Below are 24,165 nucleotides of genomic sequence, written 5' to 3'. Positions count from 1 at the left end.
ACAATGACTTATGCACATACAGTAAAAAATATTCATCTGCGAAAGAAAAATGCGCTCGATTTCTTCAGGTAAATAATTAATGTCCATTAAATTGACACGAAATAGACTCTCATGGCACTCGTGGAGACGAATTTCCCCACCTTCTGACATCTCCAAAGAATGTTCTTTCCTCTCCAGACGCGTTGAAGCATCTGTCCCATTGTCCACTCAACATTTTGCATGGAAAACTACTCTGACCAGAAAACATGATTAGTCTACGCACACTTGACCTGTTCCCCTCGTTTCCCAACTTCCCCAGTCAAAGAAAAAATCTCACCATTATATCGATACATGAAAAGTTGGCACGTTCCATTATTCTCACCCATGTCCGAGTCCCCCCGCTCTCCCATTATACCAGACTTTCCTCCAGACACGTCAATGATGAATACAACCCCCCGCTACACTACCCTCCTGAAATAACATATATCACGAGAATTTATTTTGAGTTATTTCCCAAATTTGTTGTGCTTTTCACCATCGCAACATGACAGACCTAAAGTCAATGGCGAATACATATATATATATCTATTTTTTTCTTCTTAAGAGGAATAAAAAATTGTAATTTATACAGAGACTAAGAAAAAGGGAGGATTTATTATTTTTCTCTACTCTAAGATCATTTCTACACAAAAATTGGCGAATCTAGAATAAATTTTTCCCTAAGAGTCCTTTCAAAGACGTAAATAAATGTCAAAATAATTCGCTTCTCAGGCAACAATAATTCACAAGCATTCCCCTACCCCAAACATTTGAGGGAATGAGCGTCAGCATTTAGCTTTGCAGTATATTAGGCGAAATACACATAACGGTGGATATCCTCTCACAGCCCATTACTGTTACCTTTGATCATCGCATGACCAACGCTGCGTCATCAGCGCATGAATTTTCCCGACCTCCTGCGCCTCTATCTCATGTAATAATTCACAATCGCGAGTGCCTGCTCCCCCCCCCCTCCTCCCACCCCCAAATAAAGCTGAAAACCAAAAGGAAACAAAAGGCCGTCCTCATTTTTTCATTCTCATCCAGTTTTATCGTCTCCGAGGATAAAAGTAGACGCGTCGTCGAGAGTAAGGTCGGAGACGCCTGTTGCATGCTGCCAGCGGTGTGTGACGTCATCGTCGTCACCGCAAAACTAAACGAGTTCCAACGATTCCCGGGTAATGGAGAGGACAAGGAGAGCGAGTGAGATGGACTATTTCAATCTGAATCTGTGTTGGTGTTAAGGGTCGAGCGGGGGGTTGTTTGAGGAATAGCGGCGAGTGGGGGGGAGGAGGGGGGAAATAACTGGATACACGGGATTGGATGGTACACATGACAAAGGCGTGGTTAAATTGTACCCACCCAATAATAAACAAGCGACTCCTACTTGTTAATTTGTTTGCCTTTGCCCTCGGACGCGCTCTTGTATTTTGTTTCGCGCGTGTCTCCGGAGTTTTTATTGGATACTTTGGATATATCTGTTATCTTTTGTCGGGGAATTGTTCATGTAAGGGGTTGCAATTGCAATTTCAAGAATTATGAACAGTCTGGAATTAAATGTTTGAAAAAGTTGTTCGTTCAGAGACCGTTTTGTTATTTTTTCGACCAGCCAGCGAAAAAAAATAGGGAATTTAAAAATCCAGGAAACTTTTATGAATTTATTATAATTATAATCAATTGAGTATATTTTTTGAAAGTTTAATTTTTAAATACCGCTAAAAATATTCAGTTTGCCCCACTCACATTGACTAGAGAATGATTAAAAAAGAAAAAATTGATTGAATTAATTGTGATGTTTAAAACGCAATTTTCAACGTCTGAAAATATTTCCTGAAATACTCATTGACCTATATTACATCAGCGAATACTCACTCGATCAATAATAACTTGTTTTGCGATGATTTTTTGAATGAAAACCCCTCCAACATTGAAAACAGGATGTTGAATCAGTTGTATTCACTGACACTCCAAGAATTGATGGATATTCTTGCTGCGAAAAACACCTGGGATATTTTCACAAATTACCCACATCCATCACATCTGAATAATCATGTCACCAGGGTACATTGCCACCTCGATACGTCGTCAATGTTCAAATGATTGTTTGCGCAGCGTTGCCCAGAAGGCCGAGGCGAATAGTTCAAAAAACTTTGTATCGTAATGAACTTCCTGCTGACTAGTTGCTGTGCTCAACAATCGATTATTTCCAGAGACATGCTCGACTATCCAGGAAGATGCAAAACTTCCCGCTAATTAGATCGCGCCAGCAATTAGTGATCTACAATTTATTTGAAAATTGACGTCAAATCGAGTGAGAAAATAACAGGTGCTCAGTGTGACAATAACTACGGCAATCAAAGAAAATGGGTCATTGTACTTGACTCAGAGAATACCTGAATCAAGGTGATACAAGTTTGGTCAGACATCATCCGCGTTTCAACGAAATAAATCAATACCGGCAAGGAATGACGAAAAAGAAGGAAAACTGTCGAAAGAAAAATTTAACAAAAAATTCCACCAATTTTTTTTCCACCCTCCGCTGTATCTTCACGTCTGAGCGGGGGTGGAGGAGGGGTGAGATGCTTGGAAGCGGGTAACGACTTGACCTTGGCTGGATTCACGCGTAGCTGAACTAACGCAAAATCGAAACGCGTTACTTCCACCGTGTGGATACCCTAAAGCCGGATTCACATCGCAGGAGACGGTGGAGGGATTCCCTTCGTTCAAACCCCCACACGATTTTGAGAGGATGTACGATCCCCAGGACATGCGGACTTTCATTTACAGTGGAAACTTCACTACTCTGAATATTTATGCACGAATTTTTCGATTGAAACGGAGATGGAAAATATTCTCCCTAAATTTCTATTAATTTGAACTATTTGATTGTCGAAGGAATTAATTAAAAATAATTCTCCAATAAAATCATTCAAAACTGTTATCAATCGAGTACAAAACTCGTAAATTTCGAAATACTCAGATATAAGATCTTGACAATAGCTGCAGAAGCAAAATTTCTTCCTCTTTGAAATTCAAGAGTTGCCACGCGTGTCTCTCAAATGTGTCGAGTGTACTTGATCGTTAACATGTGCCACTTTAACTCTTGTATTTTGTATTGGGTACAGTTGCACGTTCCCGAGTACTTTTCCACCTCTAATTTTTTTCTCCTCTCGAGGATATTTTTTTCACACTCAAAGAAGAAGAAGACAGAGACCAATGGCCACCGACGGTGAGACAGAGACCCGGGGGGTGGAAGAGGGTGAGTCACCCGTGGGGGCACTCTGGCATGCATAATGCGACGGCCTTCTGCCCCCTCGTATATACGCGTGACTAGATAACGTTTTGCACAAAGAGGGACAAACGCCAATTATATTTTAATAAGTCTCTCTACTTTCCCGAGTTGAGTGAAAAAAATTGCTGCTCCCCCTCGCGAACGCGTCGCTACATATTCAAAACATGGAAATAAACCTCGACAATCGAAGAGAAATCGACGATAAATTAAATAAATAATCCGGAAAAATTATAAGGTTTTCGCTTTTTCTCCCCGAAAATTGTCATTTGACTTAACTTGACAGATTCCCTTACCATAATAGACAATAAATTAAATGTAAAAATAATTGTAAACCCTCTCGCGAATATAAAAACCCAAAAAATGAAAATAAAAATAAAATGAGACGCGTTTGGACCGAGAGTCGATCTCCATCTGTCGCGCGCAGGCAATTTCACATAAACCCTCAACAGTGATAATACCCGAGATAAGCGCCTGCGCATTGATGCGATGGTGAGCGCCCCCGAGAGTCCCTTCCACACGGTTGAGCATCTCCACCATTCAGAATCGATGATGTCACGTAGAGAGAGGTACCGGGGCAGCACAATTCTCCCCCCACTACGTACAAAATCCTCGGCTCCACCACGTGGGGGGAACGGTGAGCGTCTCCCATTGGCTGGCGGAGGTGCTCCACCACCCCTCGGATATACTTATACCCCAGTACATCGCCATGGCCAACTCCCTGTGCCCGAGTGCGACAGATGTAGCTGAATAAAAAAGAGGCGGAGAGGGAGTGCTCTGTGTGCGTGTTTGTGCGGAGATTCCGAGGGATTTCTAGGGGGTGTTTGCGTCCGCGCCAAAACGCCACGCGACTCCGTGCCGACGGCACCACGGAGCCAGCACTCACAGCCTCCTCGTCGTGAACATCGGGTACACGCGCGCGTTAAATTATTATCACCGAGTCGCCCCTCCCCACTTTTTCCCGGAGGCGAGTGTTTAACCGGTTAAATAATAAATAAATGTCTGTGATTCACCTTAAATTCAGATCGACAAAATATTTGTTGTCATGGTGAGGTAGCATGATTAATTAATTCCGGAGATTGCAGTGCGGTTTGTCTTGTCTTTGATCAATCTGACAACAACTTCAACTGTGATTTACTCAACTGTGATTTCGTGAGACTGTGGCTGAAGATCCGGGAGAAACGCCGCGGGGGAATCTTGGTGAGTTATCATTTTCATGATTTTTTTTACTCTGCCAAGGGGTGAGTTAATTAGGCAATAGACGCGTGAAATTCTCCATGAAGCTAGGGGCGCAGACTGAATAGTTCCGCGGTACACAAGTGTCGCTGGCACCCCCGGGGTCTCAGTCAGGTTTGTCGGTGTGAGGGTGTCTTTTGAAAACTTCTGGTAAATCTCTTTTCCCTCTCAGATTTTTTTTTCTCATTGTCGCATTCATTTTTCGGAGTCTATCGTGTTTGAAAATTGCCGGGGCTGGATGAAATCATCTCCGTCGGATCAACTCGCATCCCCCGGTGTGAGGTACAGTTCTTCAATCGACCATGTAGACCCCCTGGATACTAGATAATCTTCCAAATACAACGCCGAGCATAATCCCCAGTAAAAAAAATTATACTCGTCTGCAAATATCGTAACTTATCGGAGAAGAATGGCTATTGTTCGATGATTTTTTTTTGCATAACTGAACACTCAAAATGGCGAAAAAATTATTGGAATAGTTGTCAGAAGCAGAACCCCTGTAGTTAAACTACTCGCTGGTAAAAATGTCACCCCATCTGCACATTTTTCCATCCGGAAACCGCGTAAAATCCCCTAATTAAACCCCCTCGGCTTATCTCTGCCCTTAATAATCACAAAAGCCCCCGTGAAACAGTGAGAAACGTGAAGATCCGGTATGACAACTCATTTATGTTTCCCTCTTTGGGTACAGCATGCACCCGTAGTATTCCACCCCGTTCTCCCACCTCGAGTGTCATGTACAACGAAAGCGACGACATGGAACGCGACAGGGACTCAGTTATTATCCACATTATTACACTTTCCGAGTAATAGGTAGGATGAATCCATGGCCCGTGTGCCACATTAATGATGTATCCCTGAGTATTATCAAACGAATAAACACAACACAGAAGCCAAAAGAGTAACACCCCCCACCCTCTCTTTTATCTTCAACAAACAGCCACCTCACGCATATCCATGCCTTCCTTTTCATTGTAATCCTCCCGCCTGAATTAATACCCCGAGGATTTCTCTATTAAGAGTAAATCTACCTCCGGAGAATCATTGAATTAAGCCATTCGTACAACAGGTTATTATATCATCTCGTCAATTACCCGCAAACAAACCCCCGTTGAAGCGCGCCATAATCGTCAAAAAACATATTTTTTGAGTTAATAAAGACCGGTACAAGGGCACAATTTCACAATCTCTCTTAATTGACTCTATTTACCCATTAAATGAAACACATGTTACATATGTGTGACGTTAATTGCTGATAAAATTGAGGTGAATAAAGAGTGAGTACATAAAGACCACCGGGAAACTCGAGGACAAATTTGCGACTCGCGAGAATCAGATGTACGTGACGTGTGACATGATTCATTTGACATGATCTACAAGGTGACAATATCCTGATGAACGTTGGTGGACACTCGGCTGATTTTCATTCAAAATAGAATGGAAGCTTTATCGTCATCACCCTGGAGTCGACTGACGGCATGATATTGACAATTGCGCGGTCAATGTTTGGAGATACATGTGGAGAGTAATTTTGATGAGCTTTTTACCGAAAATTTCTCGCCGTGTAGGGACCCCAAATGATGGAGGGGGAGAGATGGCTAAATCGACAGCTTGGCGTCTTGTAATCACAAGCCGTTGCGATCCTGTTTGCGCTCGCTCGGGCATAATCCCCGAGTAATCCTCTTGCACAATACGGCCAGTGATGTACTCCGCGGGATTTTACTTTTTTATTTCACATCGTCCTCTCCCTTTCCATTTCATTCTCCTTCGCACTCAATTTCCTCCGAGTAAAAAAAACCTAGAATTGTTGCGAGGCGCGGAATCCACTTTCCACTCACTTTGGGATTTCGTTGAGTAACGTATATCGAGACCCTTCGGTACTCACTAATTATCGCACTTACACGTGTCCCACCACGATCGTTGATACTCTCATGAAGGGCTACAACATCCAAGTTTCATGGGAAATAATAATAAAAAGGGAAAAAACGTGACGGGAAAAAATTGTCGATTAATTACGAACAATTCGATGTCGTTTGTTATGTTCTATTCAGTCTGCTGAGGTTCACTGAACCCTTGTGAAGAGGTGAAAATCGGTTATCACGGGACAATGAGTATTTCAGGTCAATCCCGTAAAAACTCGCTCCAAGTGTCAGCCAATTGACACAGCTGTAATTAGTCAAGGTCGAGTGAACATTACGTTAAAAAAAAATGTGTTATCAAATCTCGCGCAAGTGTCTCTCTGTTGTGTACTCGGCTGGCGTCAGGAAGCCCCAGTTTCGATGGTTAATTTATGGAAAGTGAAGTCATTAATCGAGTTTTTTTTTTTCAGTGAAAAAAAAGCGTTCAAAGGCCCGAAGATTCTGCCTTCGCAGCAATTGGGCGCTGCGGTCGCTCCATGGCCGGGCGCGACTGGCCTCCTGGCCTCTGTTACCGCTGACGACATGGCGCATAAAGGTGAGTAAATAATCATATAATTCTCCATTGAAAAATACGAGTGATCGATAACATCGAGAAATGTATAGATTACACACATCAGACAGCACTTTACCCTTCGTTTTGATTGCAATTTCCGGGGCAACAGTTGAATTTTTTTGGTCAACGTGACCATTCACGATTCCACCCCGGAATTATCCTCTGATCGGGCCAAAGGAAAAGCCAAAGTCAAAGGACTATCTAATCAGACTTGAAGAGTAAAATTAAAGGGAGAATGAATGACACGAGTGATTCCATTCTCACCGAAAAACGATAAATCGTGGTACTAGTTTAATGAGGGGTACTAAGCCGTATAAAATACCGTGAATCCACAAGTGAGTAAACATCCCAAGATAGACGATGTCAGTAGTGGGTTTCAGCTGAATGGATATGATTCTCGAGGCGCGTTCAGGGTGCTTGAAAATCGCCCGAGTTATCTGACCGAGTGCGCGCAAACCCACTGGGGTGTGTAGCGTTAAGTTGCCGTTGCGATCATCGAATCAAGTGCCGCGACATTCTGGCCCAAATGCCGGCAACTCGATCGTCAAACTTTTCAAAATAGTCAATTAATCAAAAGTATGAGAGAGCAAAAAGAACAAAGAAGAAAGTCACATCGAGCGAATTATTCGACAGCGATTGTCCCATTGAATGTATTTCATTGAAAATCAATGACGAATAGTCAGGCCCACGGAGATAATAATAATTTTTAAAAATAATTATCTTTATGTGTGGATAATTGACGCTGACTTAGGGACCCGGTGATGTTGGATATTATTTCTGAAAGAGTTTCAAGGAAACCGGTGGAATTGATCGCTCCAGTACTGCTTATACACCCCACGAATATACGCAAGACTCTTGACATAAAAAAGACGAAGAAAAATGGAAGGAGAAGAGGAAAAAATGCTCTGCAAAGTTCTCCAGAGCGAAACACCAGAGTTCTCTTCCTCTTTTGATCCGACGGGCGTCGCGACGAGCGCCTCGACGACTCTTATTCAATTAATTCGTAACTGCTCCTCGGCGACAAAAATGCTGCCACCCCCGGTACACGCTCAGTCGTCCTCTTCACTCTCTTTCGAGCGCAAAAAGAGGGGGAAAAAATCACGAGGGAGAGGCGCACCGTTAAGAAATCCCCGGTTTCAAAGGTCGCACACTCACACCCCCTACCCTCCCTGCTAACTCAGCAAAAAAAAAAAGAAATCCCCACTCTTTCTTCTACCCCATTTTCTCACTTCTCCTCTATTGTCTAAATTTTTATATATTTTTCTTTTTTCAAAGGCACCCTGGAAACATTTTTAATTCCGTCACTGGAAATATAAAATTTTATGGACAAATCAGTGGAAGTTCCATGTTTCAGTTGAACTGTTTTTGGAAATTTTTATGCAGCGTAAATACGTGAAAAGAAATAACAATGAACGGTGACTCTGAGTGTAAATACTTCTGAATCAGGAGGACATTCGCAGTTTAGAAATCCCCAGTTTCAAGGGTCGCAATCCCCTCCCCCCATCCATCCTTTTGCTAACTCAGCGAAAAAAAAATCCCGTTCGTCCTTCTACTCCATTTTCCTCAATTCTCCTTTCCTCTAAATTTTTCCTCATTTTTTCGTTTTGTTTTCATTTCAAAAGCACACGTATTGATTCGATGATTTTTCGGGTATGCGTTATACATTCCTTGGGCCATGGGCGTGCGGAATAAGACCGTAAAAGTAGAGGAGAGAGAGGACTCTTACCGGCGAATCGGCAATTCACTCGACTGTGAAATTTCCTCTTCAAACAGAAAACGCCCGCCAGGGGTATACGCATTTAGAGTGACTAAAATTCCGTCTTGGAGATGTACACACATATAAACGAGAGATAGGAGAGAATCGAGAGAGAATTCTTCGGGTGAAAAAACTTCTCACCTTTCTTCCACCGACGAAGTGGCGGGATACATGAAAAAAAAAGATAAAAAAAATGAGATAAAAATTTCCAAACGTTGTCTGAGGAACTCCAAGGGGGAGGGAGGAATCCAGCAGCCCTTGCTTCGTCTCAGGGTGTTGGTAAACAGTAATTTTCCTGATATATACGTCATCTTGCGTCAATCCCCCGGTATTTCACCCTCTTGTGTCTCATCTACCCACGTCCGACGGCATCTTTCATCCGGGGGAAAAAGTCGCGTGAGGCATCAATGGCTTTCACCCCTTTTTCCTACCGCATTGTCATTCCTTCATGCGTCTACCATTTACTATATTTCTTCGAGGTTTATAATATTCTCGGGAGAATACACCTCTTCAGCCCGACACTCGAGAATTCCGAACTCTAGGAAATTTTATTACATTCAAACAAAATAAGATTATGAACCGCAGCCCTCACAAAACGGAGTCCGCAGTGATAATGGAATGGAATACATGTCTAACATCAACCCTCACAAATCATGAGCAGCGCCATGAGGTCATCAGGCCTCGCAAAATCATGAAAATAAAAATTTTCAAAATCCAACTATTTGGACAATAATAAATTAAGCTCGATGCTATTTGGTCTTCTCATATTGTCTTCTTGTTTTGGATTTTATCAAACTTCCACATACGCTCGATGCTCGCTCAAACAAAGAAAAAAAATCAAGTTGAATAAATATTGTGACAAATCGTGGGTTCGTTTGGCTAAGAGAGCTCTAGTCATGCAACTGTCGACCTAATTTTCCCCTAAACGTTTCCGGAGATTACATCGGTCGCTCATTGTACACGAGGCATTTCAATGGAACCCCATAAGCTCTTTCGCCACGGGGAAATCCACTCTCTTCCCTCCCTGTGATGTTTCTACGATTTACGTCGAGGTGATACCAATCTCCAGTGTTTTTATTTAACCTCCTCTTCGGTGATTAAACGTTGATATTTTGCTCGGGCTTTTTTATTCCCCATGAAATCCCGGGTTAATTCCCAAACCGAGTGATCAAGGCTGGATGAAAAAATTAGTCCGTTTCGCCTTGAAAAGACCCCTCAAGAGGCCCTCCACTCGCTCTTCACCCCCGCACCTGCTACTTGAAGGGATATATTCACCTCTGCCTGACGATAATTTTATCGACAGACTCTACTCACTAACAAAAAAATAATGAGAAATTTATGTTCCTCGGAAATTGATCTTTCAATCCGTCTAATGTGAAATAACATTGACAAATGATGAAAAATGAAAAAAAAATTCACAAGTTGATGAAGTTATTTCCCATGATCATCTCGATACGCACTTTAATTACTTGCTAAACGTTCCCCCGCGGTGCTTTAGCTCGCCCCTCAGTCACCATCTCCTTAGCCCTTGCGACTCTCATGGGAACGCTACGAAAAACCCGTGGCGCGACCACAATGACATTTGCCAGTACCTCGTGGTATTATTGTGAGCTCACCTTTTGCGATCGCTCCGATATTGTGCCTCTATTAAACAACCTGGCAAACCCCCAGTGAATTCCTTTCTCTTTTCATTCTTCCATTTTTTCTCAACCAGAATAATCACAAAATTCACAAGATTCAGGGAAAATATTGCCCAATGTTGTCCCCCAAGCGAAGGATTACCACTGAACACATGTCGTCATTGTTCGACAAAAAAGTGATTTAGTTTTTTTGATTTCCAAAAAAAGAAAAAAAACGACCGAAGAAATAGGGTAAAATTGGGTTTATTGGCGATTTTCATTCCCCATAAGTAGAGTGTGCAGCTGGAGGACCAGCAATTGAGCTCACAATGTTTATTTAATATAAAAAATTATTATTGAAGAAGTGCATATTCAGTAGAAGAGAAATGCTTCCTTCGAATACCTTATCTATTCACATTTCCATTGGAAAAAAAAATTCCTCAAGATGAGAGTGGAAAGACTGTTGGCTGTGAGGGGAGATGGTTTGGATGCTGATGTCGACGTCGATGTACCACGTCTATATAGAGCATTTTGGAGCACGGGGCCAGGCTGTAGACAGACCTTTTCCACGTAGCGCACTCGGAGAAGCGGCTCTGACAGATCCATTGGCGCGGAATAACGCGTTTACGAGGCTCTTTGTCCAGTGTGCCCGCTTTGGACCACGTTCGCCTCGTGCTCCTCTCGTTCAGCCCAGGGTTATAACCAGAAAACCCCTCGGCACGCCAACTCCCCAAGCATCGGGCCAGCCTCGAGTGCTGTATGTATATCAACTGTGTGTGCTTCGCCTGTCTACCTTCTTGCAGGTTGCTGAACGCTAGATGGTTCACCCAACGGCTAATTGGATAATTCAATTCGGAAGGATAAGGTGCCTAGCCTCCGGATAAATTTGCATTATGTCTTTAGGCAATTTCCATAAGTTGATTAACCTTGAGCTATCAAAATATTTTACATCGGGAGGAGCTTTCGACGGGGGGATAAATACTGCTACGATTTTCGGCAGATTTAACTAATGGGCGCATATGAATAATTAATGCTGGCCAATGGATTTTCAATAATTTCATCACTGGAATCTACTTTCCCCTGATCCAAAGGAAATTTATCGCCCTTCCGATGACGCCCATCAATTTATCCAACAATGAGAGATTTCTCCTGTTATTTTTCTCTCTCATCAATAGATTACAAGATGTTACCGTCAAAAGATGTGTTCGTAGAATGTGAAAAATGGTTATAATGCCCCACGCGGCATATTGGATACAAACAGCAACAAATACTAGAGCTCATTGTGGAGGGCCCCCTGCGTCGGTCACATACCCAGGTCTAGTACAGGGGTGTCTACGACAGGAAATATTCTCATTCTGAAAAACATGTCCACAACAATGAGGGCTATTATGATGATTGTTGCTCGTTGCCATCTCCGCGTACATATTCTTCGGCTTCGTCTAGTCGGTCAGATCCCCAAGCGAAGAGGAGCTTCCGTAATCTTTTTTTATTTTTTTTTTTGCTTCTCATTCACCTGGTCAGTGTGGAGAGCGAGAGAGACCGAAAGTGGAGTCCCTGACCCTCGTCATGTCACCCACTCGGGCGTCTCAATACACTCGACGAGAGGGATGAGTCTCTCTTCTCTCCTCAAACAATTTCACCGGCAAAATGGGATACGCTGAGACGTTGCTCACAGGTATATAAAGAAGTAGTTTTTTTTTTTTTCAAAGTTTCCTTTTGGGATTCCCTATTTTTCCGTATACAACTTGTCACTTGGAATTGTTTACCCTGCATCTGGCCAATCTAATAAATTATCCCTCTTACTTTCGTGACACATAACCGTGTCGCGTGACTATCGATATGTTTTTATGTCTTTTCATTGTGACAAATATCTTTAATGGCATACGGACGGAATCATTTTTCATTGGCATGTGTGATTGAATCGGCGTGTTCACCTTCAATGTTTAAATACGCTTACATTGTTGGAAAACTGCTCTTGAAATTTCCGACAGCAAAGCTGAAAGGCTTTGACAATAACAAGGTTACAAGAAATTGAATTTTATTCATCTGATTATGTCCCTAGTAATGAATAAGAGATCCAGCTGTCCAATATCAAATTAATTTGTCCATCAATTTATAGTTTATTTTCTCATTACAATTGAAAGACAATTAAAATTTTTTCCAAGTGAACTGCTCTCTTGTAATTGGGGATTTTTTCCTTCACAACTCCCCAAACAGGGCGGATGAATAAAAAAAAATATCCAATTGACCTTGAGACCATTTCCTCTTATCCTCTAAAAATATGAGTCCATTACAGGTCGAGGCACTCAAGTGGGCATTTAAAGAGAGTGAGATCCCTTGGATGTTCAGAATCTTCGAGCATTCTCACAGAAGTTGTACTGAACGAATGGCCTCAAGCGCGCCAAGGGGTCTCTCATTCATTTCACCGGAAGCACTTCTGAAGGGATGATTGAGACGCCAACTTGCCCTCTCCCCTCCTACTACCTTTACACAGTGCTTTAACCCACACGGGTGTCATTCTACAAAAATTCTCTGGACTCTCGAATAAACCACAAAAGGCGAACACTCCTGGATTCTATAAAAATTTTATCTCCACGAAAAATTAAATCAGGACTTTTTTTTTTTCCTCCTCGTGAGTTTCAGTTGGCGTGTCGCAATCGATTATCACGCTCGATGAAGAGGCGGGACCACCGTGTGCCAAAGGGGGTGAGGGCACAGGGGAGTGGCGGGGGGGGGGAGAGAAAAGGAAGAAGAATGAAGAGGGAAAAAAAGTTGGGAAGAAGTAAAGAGAAAAAGGGGAATGATGAATTTGCCGTCTGAGTCGAGCCGTCGGCGAGGCTCTGTCGCTCGTTTGTAAACCCGCGCCTCCACTTCACCTCCCCTTCCTCCCCCCCTATTTTTTGTTCTCATTCTCACCCCACAACAGCAAGAAAAAACAACAACTAGAGACAAACAAAAGCAAAGAGGAGAAGAAAAACTAACGTATCGATCGTGTTATCGAAGGTTATTTATACTTAATGATATTTTATCGGATGGAATCGATGAGGTTTAATCAGCCTGCACATGACAATGGTTACATCTTGCTTTACCTGTTTAGCCGTGATTATCGCTGCACCGATAGCATGTACCTGATAAAAAAGAGGAGGCGATAGTGCCAGGTCAATATTTGTTCAACATCGAATAGAAGATCTTTGTCGTGCAGGTCTCAAGGAGCGAGATGACGAAGAAGAAAATGATGCTGATGTAGCTAATTTCCTTAATACCATTACCTCGCCAATGATTACATTCACAGTCAGTCTTTTATTTATTTTTTTCAAATTGTAATTCGCCCGTCGAATCGCTCCCGGGCAAGAGCCCACAAAAGCCAATGAGAGGCCGGAAAAAAAAATTGAGCAAATGGATTTCATCACCTGCATCAAGATTACCTCACACCGTAAATCATTCGTAATCATAAAATTACGTAATCGAAAGCAAAACAGAAGTCGCAAAAATAAGAGTTAAATAACTCCTAAAAAGCTGAATAAATTGAAAATACGAGAGCACGAAAAAGGTCAAGTGGATTAATGCATTCATTCGTAATACCCAGGAATGAAAAGGGGGGCGGCTAATGAAGTCTTAATACAATGTAAACGAGTCAGGTTTATTTTCTCCGACTGATATTAAATACATAAACGTTACAATATGAAAACACGCGAGTAGCACGAGGGATATGGCAGTAGAGAATGGCCACTCGAGTGCACCCCTCTGGTTAGCATCGAGAGAGAGAGAGGGAGGGAGAGAAAAGACTGAATATTCTCCATCCCTCGTACACACACATCGCACACCTCAGACGTATTTATGGGGTGCACAATGGACGACATTATAAGTATTATCCCCCAAGCAGTGTTATATATTTGCACGAATCGTTATTAGTCGTTAACACGTACCCATTCAAGAATAATTTGCCACGATTTCTTTTCAACTCGGTACACAGCCACCATGTTTGCTCTTTTTGCGCGTTATGTACACTTCTGTTTCATATTTTTTTGACATCTTTTGTTGGCAGACGAGAGAGAGAGAGAAAAGGACAGATTCACACCGGGAAAATCAATGATATTTCTCCCAAAATTTATCGCCTGTTCTTCACGGGCGATTGAACTCTTCGGAAAGTGAAGAAAAAAAAAATGATGGAGGTGAATAGACGCGAGGAGGACAGAACGCGAAACGTTACTAATAGGCTGGCATACGGGATGCTACGTGGTGACAATGCAACACTGAAAGTGTGTCACGAGAGTATCCCTCATAAATTTTCCCTCCATTCCCCCTAATTTCTGATCCAGTCGTACGTCGGTGCAGCCGATAGGTCGAGGACTTTTTGATTTTTCCTCACTGCATTCCTCGTCACTCGGTGGGGAATAAAAAAAATAAGTAAACAGAAGAATAGTTTTCATGAGAAGAGATGAGATGAGATTTTGCCAAGTGTCCGAGTGTATGGGCGTGTCTGGAGGAATAAAGCCACCCGCTGTGGAATGAAGAGCGTCAAAAGATGTGGGGAGATGTGCAAGGGAGACGATGGGTTATGAAAAAGAAGTGGCAAGGTCGAAGGTGGGGCATAGCGTCCGGGTTGTCATCGGCACAATGAGTCGAAGGTTATCTACGGCGGAAGGAGAATAAAAAAAGACGAATGAAAGAAGTGGGAAGAAAAAAATTTCGTATGGAAAAGTCGAGCGGTTGTATATAGACTCCTTTTGACGATGAAAAATTGCTGTTTTTGTTCGGTCAATGGAATCTTTAAAAATTGAAAATGTATTTGGAAAAGTCGCTCAAGTTGTTTAACTATATGATTTATGTATCGAAATGATTTTCAGGTCACAGTGGTGTAAATCAGCTGGGCGGTGTCTTCGTCGGTGGTCGACCGCTCCCGGACTCAACGCGACAGAAAATCGTCGAGTTGGCGCATTCTGGTGCACGTCCATGTGACATCTCCAGGATACTTCAAGTCAGCAATGGTTGTGTATCGAAGATACTTGGAAGGTTGGTTTGAAGTACTGCACATTTTTCTGCCATATGTTAGCGTCATTCCTAGCTTTTACTTGGTTTCTATGGCTGCACTATCCTTTACTCTGACTACTTCCCCTTGAAATTGAAATTTCATTGTTACGCGTTTCGACGTTTGTTAGTTTTTTTCCAAAGCTCACCCTTTCTTACTCTCACCAATTGTTTATTTATTTAGCATCCCCTCTGTACAGGAAATCAGTTGAGAGTGCATTTCCATAAAATTATTTCAGATGACTTTTCAATCTTTTATTTTAATATCACGTGTTAGTTTGTAAGTACACTTTATTTCCATACACTCACATTTTTAGTAATAAAGTGGACGTGATGGTATGTTGTATATGAGGTCTGAGACAAATACCGCAGGAATGCTAGCCATGCATGTGCATGAGGCTCACCTTGGTGCAGGATCTCAGTGTCCTTCTCCACACCCCTCTGTCGTCATGCTCAACAACATTCCTGGGGAATATCTTGCGTAATTTTGTCACTGGGTATTAACCCAAATGTCTTCTTGATTTATGTTCACTTGATTGTAAATTCCCATGCAGATATCACGCTTCGCTCAAAACTATTTTCATCACATTGACATTTTTTTTTCCATTCAATATCTCCTGCACATCCATCGAGTCCATCGACTTCCCATTTACCCTTTTATTTTATTTAAATTCTACTGACTTAAAAAAATACCCTAGGTGCAATATAAAACCACTTGATTTAGCGAAATGAATTACCACGAAATAAATAAAAATCTACACCGCACATACGCCGATTTGAACCGCAAGATATATTACTGTTCCAGGTATTACGAGACGGGCTCGATACGACCGAGGGCAATAGGTGGTAGTAAACCCCGAGTGGCAACAGCGGAGGTAGTAGGTAAAATTTCCATGTACAAGAGTGAATGTCCATCGATATTCGCATGGGAGATACGCGACCGATTGCTCCAAGAAGGCGTCTGCACCAATGACAACATACCCAGTGTGAGTAGCCCCTCACCCCCTCCACAGGGGTTACTTTTGTTTATTGTTTCAATCCTTCTTTCTCAGTCTTTTGTGTTAAATCCGGTTGCCATGGTTATTTGCATGCGTCCAATAAACGGTCTGAAGGGGCTGTGCACAGACTCTTCGCTTAACGCGAAGAGGGTCGCTGAATATTTCCCTCCGTATCTGCCACCCCTCCGCCGTCCAATGCTTGTGGGATATATCCCTCTGTCTTACTCACACTTTCTTGGGGATGATGTTCACGACGGGCTAACCCATCCCCTCGGTCTATCCGTAATGGCTCCGAAGTAAACGCGCGTCACCCCCTTGCTACTACTCTACAGGGAAGCTCTTGAAATCAGAAGGGGGTGGATTCCATAAGACGCTGCAGCCCTAAAATCGCCATCTTGTGTTTGAGTGAGAAGAAAAATTTGAGTGAAGGGGGGGGGGGGGGGAGGAGAGATGTGGGAGCAGAGGCATTGAGAATTAAACTATTTTTTCTTTACGGTCATCAAATTGAAAGTTGTAAAAATACTCTGGAATTAAATTGTTGATTTTCTTGAGTCTTTTTGGTGTTAATAAATTCCGTTTACCGTTGGTATAATGGAATATTACACGGGCCATTAAAGAATCGTTAATCTTGGACCACAACAAGTTATCGGTGAGGTCCGGAAAAGCCTTACGGCGATGCTCCCTTGGAACTTTCAGGCGGATTAAGGCGCCCAACGCTCCTTTGATCCTTTCCTATCCGAGAGTTTAACCCCCACCTCCTTTTGCACTCCGCCTCCCTTCCGCGTACTTTCTGGTATAATCGTATAATTTGGGAGAAGTGGGAAGAAGTGACTTTTATCAATGTTAAAGAGCGTAGCAATCGGGCCTGTTCATTTTAAATATTTTTCCAGACAATAATTTTTCGCTTATTACCAGTTTTTGTAAAATCAGTCGTGGCCACATCACTCGAGAAATCTTGTCCTTGTTCGTCATTTACAGACGACATAAATGAAACATGAGAAAGAAAAAATCATTCTGTTGGTTTACGAACAACACCGGAAATTATGCCGGCAAAAAGTTGGGTAAAGGAGGAAAAATCGAAACGAGAAAAGATTGGAAATATTAAACAGCTGTAGAAGAACAAGGGGATGGGGAATGTGGAGGTCCCTGAGAAGTTCCTGAGAAAAGCAGAGACTGAACATATTCGAAGCGAGTCGTGGTGATTGGGGGAAATTTCATTATTCTCAGACATTACCCCCGTTATTGTAATGCCATCAAATTGGATACGCTCGGTACACTGGCCTCCCCCTTCACCACCCCTTCATCCTCATCCCGCCCTTGACTCCCACAATTCACTACCGCCACTACTCCGGAGAATATTCGCCTCCTTCGATTTCTCTCAGCCATATTCTTCCCGACGACTTCACTCGTCGGTTTTCCTCCATTTTCTTCCTATCAATTTAAATTAGATTTTTCCCTCTCATCTTTTGTTTCCTGAATTTTATTCGCGATATTTTTTTTTTTCCTCTTTATTTATGAGTTTCATCTTTTGGCAGATGTGGATGGAAATGGGAGGGGGACCGAAGCCGCGAGATGTCACCCAAAACATGACTATAGCGCATTGTTCCCTCTTCACTTTTCGTACGGATTTAAATCTGGCAGCCGGTGGTGGCGTTATTGGTTTATTCGCACCACTGGCTTTCGTACCCACGGCATCTCCCCGCATTTCATTCCACTGTCCCTTATACATTTCTACCCATTTACATCCGTTTTGTCATTCAAAATGTGAGAAATAGAGGAGAAATAGATAAATTATTCAATGAGAGGTGGTTTTGACCTCTCAGAAATTTTCCCGCCAATTTTACGATATGACTAGCTATCACCGTCTACCCCCTGATCATAATCCTTCCTCACACCGACATTTTTCTATTTTACAACAATTAAAAAAATTACGCGCAGCATCATTGCGTACAGGTGCCTCATACCCCTGAAAATTAAATAAAAAAAAAAACCATTAACAAAGTACAATAAGATACGTGAAAAATTCCCATTGAAATTCTTCACCGCAAACTCATTCAACTCGTTTTTAAAACAATTGTTTTCCCGTCGCTGGAAAACGCGGAGAATTCGATAGAGCCTCGGTAAAGTAACCGCAACAATGCCTGGGTGGGTAATGGATGGGCTTGGAGAGCCAAGGCGAGTGAATTGTTGGCCCATGGGTCTCTGAGAAGCCAGTGGCAGTATAGATAGTAGCTAAGGGATGGGAATAAAGTGGGGTGAGAGGTGGAATCGCGCGAAGAGACACCCTTTGCCTCGGCGTTCTCGCGTAAATCAATGCGCCTCCTCCCCTCCTCGCCCCTTCAGGTCCCCGTCGACTTCTGGCGCGTCGCGAGAGGGACCCCTTCTTTTCCCTCTCCCTTGGCCCTCCAGCCCCCCTCTAGGGGGTGGAGGCGGGCGAGGAGGTGAGTTAGAGGGTGTCGTAGACGTCCGGCTACTGCATTATGTATTTCTCACCAAACCAACCACGACTTTCATCCTATAGTGTCCCTCCTTTCTTTTCTCTCGCCACTTTTTCTCCTCCCCGTCCCTTTCTCCCGCCTTATATAAACCCACCCCTGCTGCTTTAATCAGCGATCATGCCAGTACTCCGTAAAAGGAACTGGAATAAATCAATTCCTTCCACTAAAAGTCCATGTCTTTTTTTTTTCACTATTTCATGTGTCATATCGGTGAATACTGTCGTTTTCACGAGGAGTGGACGATCGTGTGTCGGCACGGATGACCGCAATGATGTGTCAGTTGAAAGGCGGGTGATGTCAGACGACGGATCATCTTACGTTGTTGATCGTCAGTTAATCGAGTAAATTTACTCTTGAGTAAAGCTAGTCGAGAAATAACCCTGGAATGTGGGTGAAAATTTTGAGAAAAATTTTAAAACAGGATAATAACAAGAAATAATATTTTTACATGATTCAAAAAACGGGGATTCACTCCCCCACGTGAAGCATTTCCGCAGTTCTTCATAGATAAAAAAAAAAACTATAACCAGTTGTAAGAGGCAATAAAGTCGGACGCGTGGCGGTTTCACCCTCACATCCACGAAACAGCGAGAAAGAGGTTGCGGGTAGGGGGAGGGGAGATGAGGGGTGAGGGTTACTGTTACGGACGAAAGCGAGATTAAAAGCAGTGATTATACGTGGCATCGAGCCGACTCTGGTCATCCCCTTTCGCCCCCTCTTTATGCCATTCCTTTTCACTCTTCCGAGCCAACTCACCCCCTCGGCCATATCTTTCTTCTCCCAAATTGCGAATGCCAGACGTTCCTCGGCTTCTATTTAAATGTAATTTGTATCTCGACCACCACCTGCAGGTCCTTTCTCCAGTTCTCTCTCTCTCTCTCTCACTCGCCCGTGAATTCGTTTTTCCACACGTTCATTTCCACATGGAAGATTTCCGGCTATTTACGGGGACCTCGCGACCATAATTCCGGAGACGAGGGGCAAGTCCTCAAAAATTCCAGAAAGTAAATTAATGCTCAAAATGCCGGCTCTCCCGTACAGATTGAGATCTTCAAATACAAAGAGACACGTGACCTGACATTTCCCACGGGATGTCGGGGGACAGGGGTAGGGGGAAAAGTACTTTAGGGTGCGAGAGACGCGTGCCCCGGGAATTCGCTACGATTGTAATTGCCAATGATCACCAAAAAATCGTCAAACTATTGCACTATTTATTTAGACCCTTTTTATCCACCAAAATGGGGGCGAAATATCTGGGAAAAAGGGCAGAAAGAGTTGCGCCACAAATTGCCGGTTACAGGGCGATAGGGCGGATTTATGATTTATTCGGGGCTGTAATGACAGGTTATTGGAAATGATATGGTGCCACGTGCGGTTCAGAATAACATTTTGATATTTCGGGACATGAGATTGCACCAAAAAACTCCAAGTAAACAAATTATTTTTTTTTATTCAAAAAACACCTGCAATGTCTTTTTACCCAATTAATGTTTTTTCATCTGCAGTAAATCAGTTGTTCCCCTTGATATGATGACTGTATACCCCACCTAATAACAGATCTGGAGACAGATATCGACAACAAGCTGAAGCACTCGAGACGACAGTCTGAATTGATGCAATAAAAACGATCCGGCTTATCCTCGAAGCCTCTCTTCCCCCAGCCCCACCCCCTGAAGAGCATCCACCATCGGAAGTGGGTTGAATACGCGCGAGTACGAGTGTGTTACACCCTCGTGTTTCTCTTCCGTCCCCCGCGACTCTCGTGCGGGACCCTCTCTTTATCCCTCCCAGGGTGAGCTGTATATCGCACAATCGCGGGATGAATACGCCAGGAAGCTGCGAGACACGCACTATTACCGAGGCGTCACAGGGAGACAATATTATGACGTCTCTATCCGGGAGTACTGCAGCCCCCGCGTTACAACCAACGGCCATTATCCATCCTGAGCCCCCCTCCCCCCTGGCATCCCTCTATCACGGTGCTTCGCACTTCACGCTTCATGCTAATATAATCGATCCGGCGTCTAGCCATTTCCAACCCTCATCGCGGTACACGCGTTCTGCTCATCTAGAGTCATTGTTCATTTATCATTTTTGTTTTATTTATTTTTAACTCATCAGATTACGACGTCGTGACAACGAAAAATTTTCGTTGACCGAGATCTTTCGGGTGATTTTCGGAGGATCTCGCTGGGGAATTAGAACATTTTGCCCCGGGGATTTTCAAAATATATATATATATAAGGACAAGACAGGACAGAAGAGTAGTTATTGGTAATTCAAAAATTAATTCCCCCCAAAGAAATAAATAAAAAGTGGGTTGGAAATTGGCACATGGATTTCGATATGTCTTGCGGTTATATCCGAGATATTGGCCGTGGGAGATCTCATGTTCCCCATGGAGTGCGACGACAGGCGAATGCTTGGACTCTCAGTGGCACCGCTGAGTTGGTTGTCACGGGTGCCACGACGTTGAAATGCACTGACATCTCGGACCCCCTGTCGCGACAGCCACCCCCTTGGAGTACTAGCTGCGAGTCAGAGCAACGGCCTCGACGATATTCCCATGAGCCATTTGACATTTGTCGCATGCACCTCAAATTTTTCAGCAAAATATCACGACAAATTAATCGTAAAAATGTAAAAAATTGCAATAAAAAAACTCGTGAAAAATATTTTGACGGAATTAGCCGTATTGTGACGCTCGAGAGTTCTCAAAATGTTCATTCATCGATGACAAGTGGCCCGACGATGACGAACAATAGCTGAGAGTCAGGGATCGAGGGAGAGACCATTGTAGAATCGATTTCTGTCGCATTATACGATCCTAACGACAATGATCGAGAGCGGTGTAGGAAAGAGTCTGGTGACACATGTCGTTGGTGGATATAAACCACCACTCGAGGGTTGTACATTCACCAGAAGTATGAAAAAATATAAAGCAAATAAAGATGGTGAAAAATCGGGTGGAGAGAAACAGTTGGACACTCGATGTCGTCTCGAATGTCGTTTGACTGGCGTTTCTCAGTCCTCCACCTTCTTTTTTCATACATTTATTGTACTCTACATTGGGTCGACTTTTTATACCTCAATTCTGTGGCGCGACATACCTGAGGCCCCATTGTACCCCAGCCTTTCATTATTTGACGTTCAAATATTTTCACTGGAGCTCCTCATGGTTTTACCCTAAAATGGAACAATTATTTTCTCCCGTCTCACTGAGCTACGGTCGAGTGAATTAACAACTCGAAAAAACGATTGAAATTAAAATCTGTAAATACTTAGAAAGGAATTCCCTTTCGAATATTTTATCCCTGTTTTTCCCTCTAACTGATCCCTGAAGTCAACTCCCCGGGGAAATGTGGCAATTAGCTCAGGGTTGAACATACGCTATCATTTCAAATAATTCCCCATCTCATCGGTTCGATGAAATCCTCGACAACTCGTGGAGGTAATCAAGCTAAAGGGCGTTAATGTCACGAGACAGACGCTATACATTGGCAATACAGAGAGGTGCTTTCGGAAAAATATTGCTGTGGAGATTAGCTTTAAAGAGATTGCCTCTGGTGTATTTCTAGGTGTCGTCCATCAACAGGGTACTGAGGAATCTAGCCGCGCAGAAGGAGCAGAGACAACAGCATCAGCAGCAACACAATCCCCAGCAGCAACAGGGGGTGGGAGTTGGTGCTGGTAGTCCATCTGACAGTGTTTACGATAAGTTGAGGTTGCTCAACGGTCAGACAACTGGTTGGCCGAGACCAAATCCTTGGTATGTTGAATTTATTTATATACATTGCAATTTCGTAACGCTCTTCATATCACATTAATTGCGCCCTATGATGCAATTTGATAAATTAAACATTTTATTAATGAAAGACTCTCGAAAAGCCGGCAATTACTGGATAATTCAGGGTAATGAATCAACAAAATTCTCTCGAAGGTATCCAACTGGTGCTGGAAGTCCATTTCCATCTCTCCAGCCGTCTCTGAGTCCGAGTCACTGTACAGCACTGCCCCCAGATCCAGCAGACATTCTCCACACGAAGAAAGGTAAAGTAACAACACAATAATTCATTAAAAATCTCGGTAGATAATGGAAAAGCCCTGAAATCGTGGAGCCACTGCGGTATCCTGCGGCCTCCCAGTGATGGCGTTCACAAACATGTGTGGTACTGGCGGCTGACTAAAGCCAGGGGAAAACGTTTTAATTAATTAATCCGGGGTAGCCCGGCGCCAGCCGAAAACGATACTCATATCAATGTAATTCGTGTATAGAGGTCTTGCGGTGCACCACACCACATAATGTGGATCCCCGTTATTGCGAATAATAATTGTAACCAGGCGTGGATAACGCGGGTTGAATTCACAGAGTGAGGACTATACGTTTGCTCACGCATGCACATACCTACATATGTATCACTTGTGCTCTCTTTGACGACGGATCAAACGCCCTTCATTCATGAAAAAAAAAAGAATAAAAACGTGATCCATAACGCGGGAAAATAATTCGCTGGAAAATGGAGGTAAAAAAATTCTACTTTTTGTGAAAAAAAAATGAAGATTATTGAAACAGAAATTATTACTCGCGCTCAACGATTGTTTAAAAAATGGTAGGAATTTCCTGTCTGCCCGGGACATATTATATTAGGGAGGGGAAGGGGAGTTGTTACAAATCGTAACTGTTGCCAAGCCCTCAACCGCACGCGGGCCCTCGGGGTCGGATTATACGGGCGGGGGTGTTTTCGTTAACTTGTTTCCAACCACATGGGGACGAACGAGAATGCCCAAGGGTACGTGGAAGGGCCCCGAACGAGCGACAGCAAATCAAATTACGTTCCAATCATCTTCACAAACTCGGATTTATTTTTTAGATAAATTTTGTTTGGCTTCAGCTGGCGAAATGGTGAATCCACTTAGAATATTGCGAAATTTCATGGTAAATTATGCCAAGAGGTGAATGTAGCATTTTCCTCCCCTTTTTCCTTGAATTTTTAAGGAATAAAAATTTCTTAACATTCGAAAATTAAAATTTCTCGATTTTTTTTTCCTTTTTCTAATATTCTGAGAGCATACGAAAAAGGGGTCCACTGAGGATATGTCGAAGATATGACACATTGGACGAAACGAAAGTCATTTTTCTTTCAACCCTGTACCGAGGTGAAAAGACAATGCACTGTCGACCCCTTTCGATGCAGCCTTTCACCCTGATCCCTGTTTTTTTTTTCCTTTCTATCTGGCCTCCTCGTGGAAT

At 43.0% G+C, this 24,165-nt stretch overlaps 1 protein-coding gene across 3 annotated transcripts in view; it reads left to right on the top strand.

Moving 5' to 3' along the window:
- Positions 1–4,139: 4,139 nt before the first annotated feature.
- LOC135163432 (paired box protein Pax-6-like) overlaps positions 4,140–24,165 on the top strand; it is a 34,642-nt gene continuing 14,616 nt past the window's right edge. The window contains exons 1-6 of one of the 3 annotated variants that reach the window (XM_064122869.1): positions 4,140–4,507; positions 6,873–6,997; positions 15,238–15,403; positions 16,224–16,404; positions 22,493–22,683; positions 22,855–22,964. In XM_064122869.1, coding sequence (XP_063978939.1) covers positions 6,985–6,997; positions 15,238–15,403; positions 16,224–16,404; positions 22,493–22,683; positions 22,855–22,964 — 661 coding nt within the window. In that variant the 5' untranslated portion in view covers positions 4,140–4,507; positions 6,873–6,984. The remainder of the gene's footprint in view (positions 4,508–6,872; positions 6,998–15,237; positions 15,404–16,223; positions 16,405–22,492; positions 22,684–22,854; positions 22,965–24,165) is intronic. The other 2 variants (XR_010299115.1, XM_064122868.1) reach the window with 2 other exon arrangements.

This window comes from Diachasmimorpha longicaudata, chromosome 6 (assembly GCF_034640455.1).
Source record: "Diachasmimorpha longicaudata isolate KC_UGA_2023 chromosome 6, iyDiaLong2, whole genome shotgun sequence".
Classification (NCBI taxonomy): domain Eukaryota; kingdom Metazoa; phylum Arthropoda; class Insecta; order Hymenoptera; family Braconidae; genus Diachasmimorpha; species Diachasmimorpha longicaudata.
Note: the sequence above shows the minus strand (reverse complement) of the source record. Positions and strands in the feature narration are given on the sequence as shown.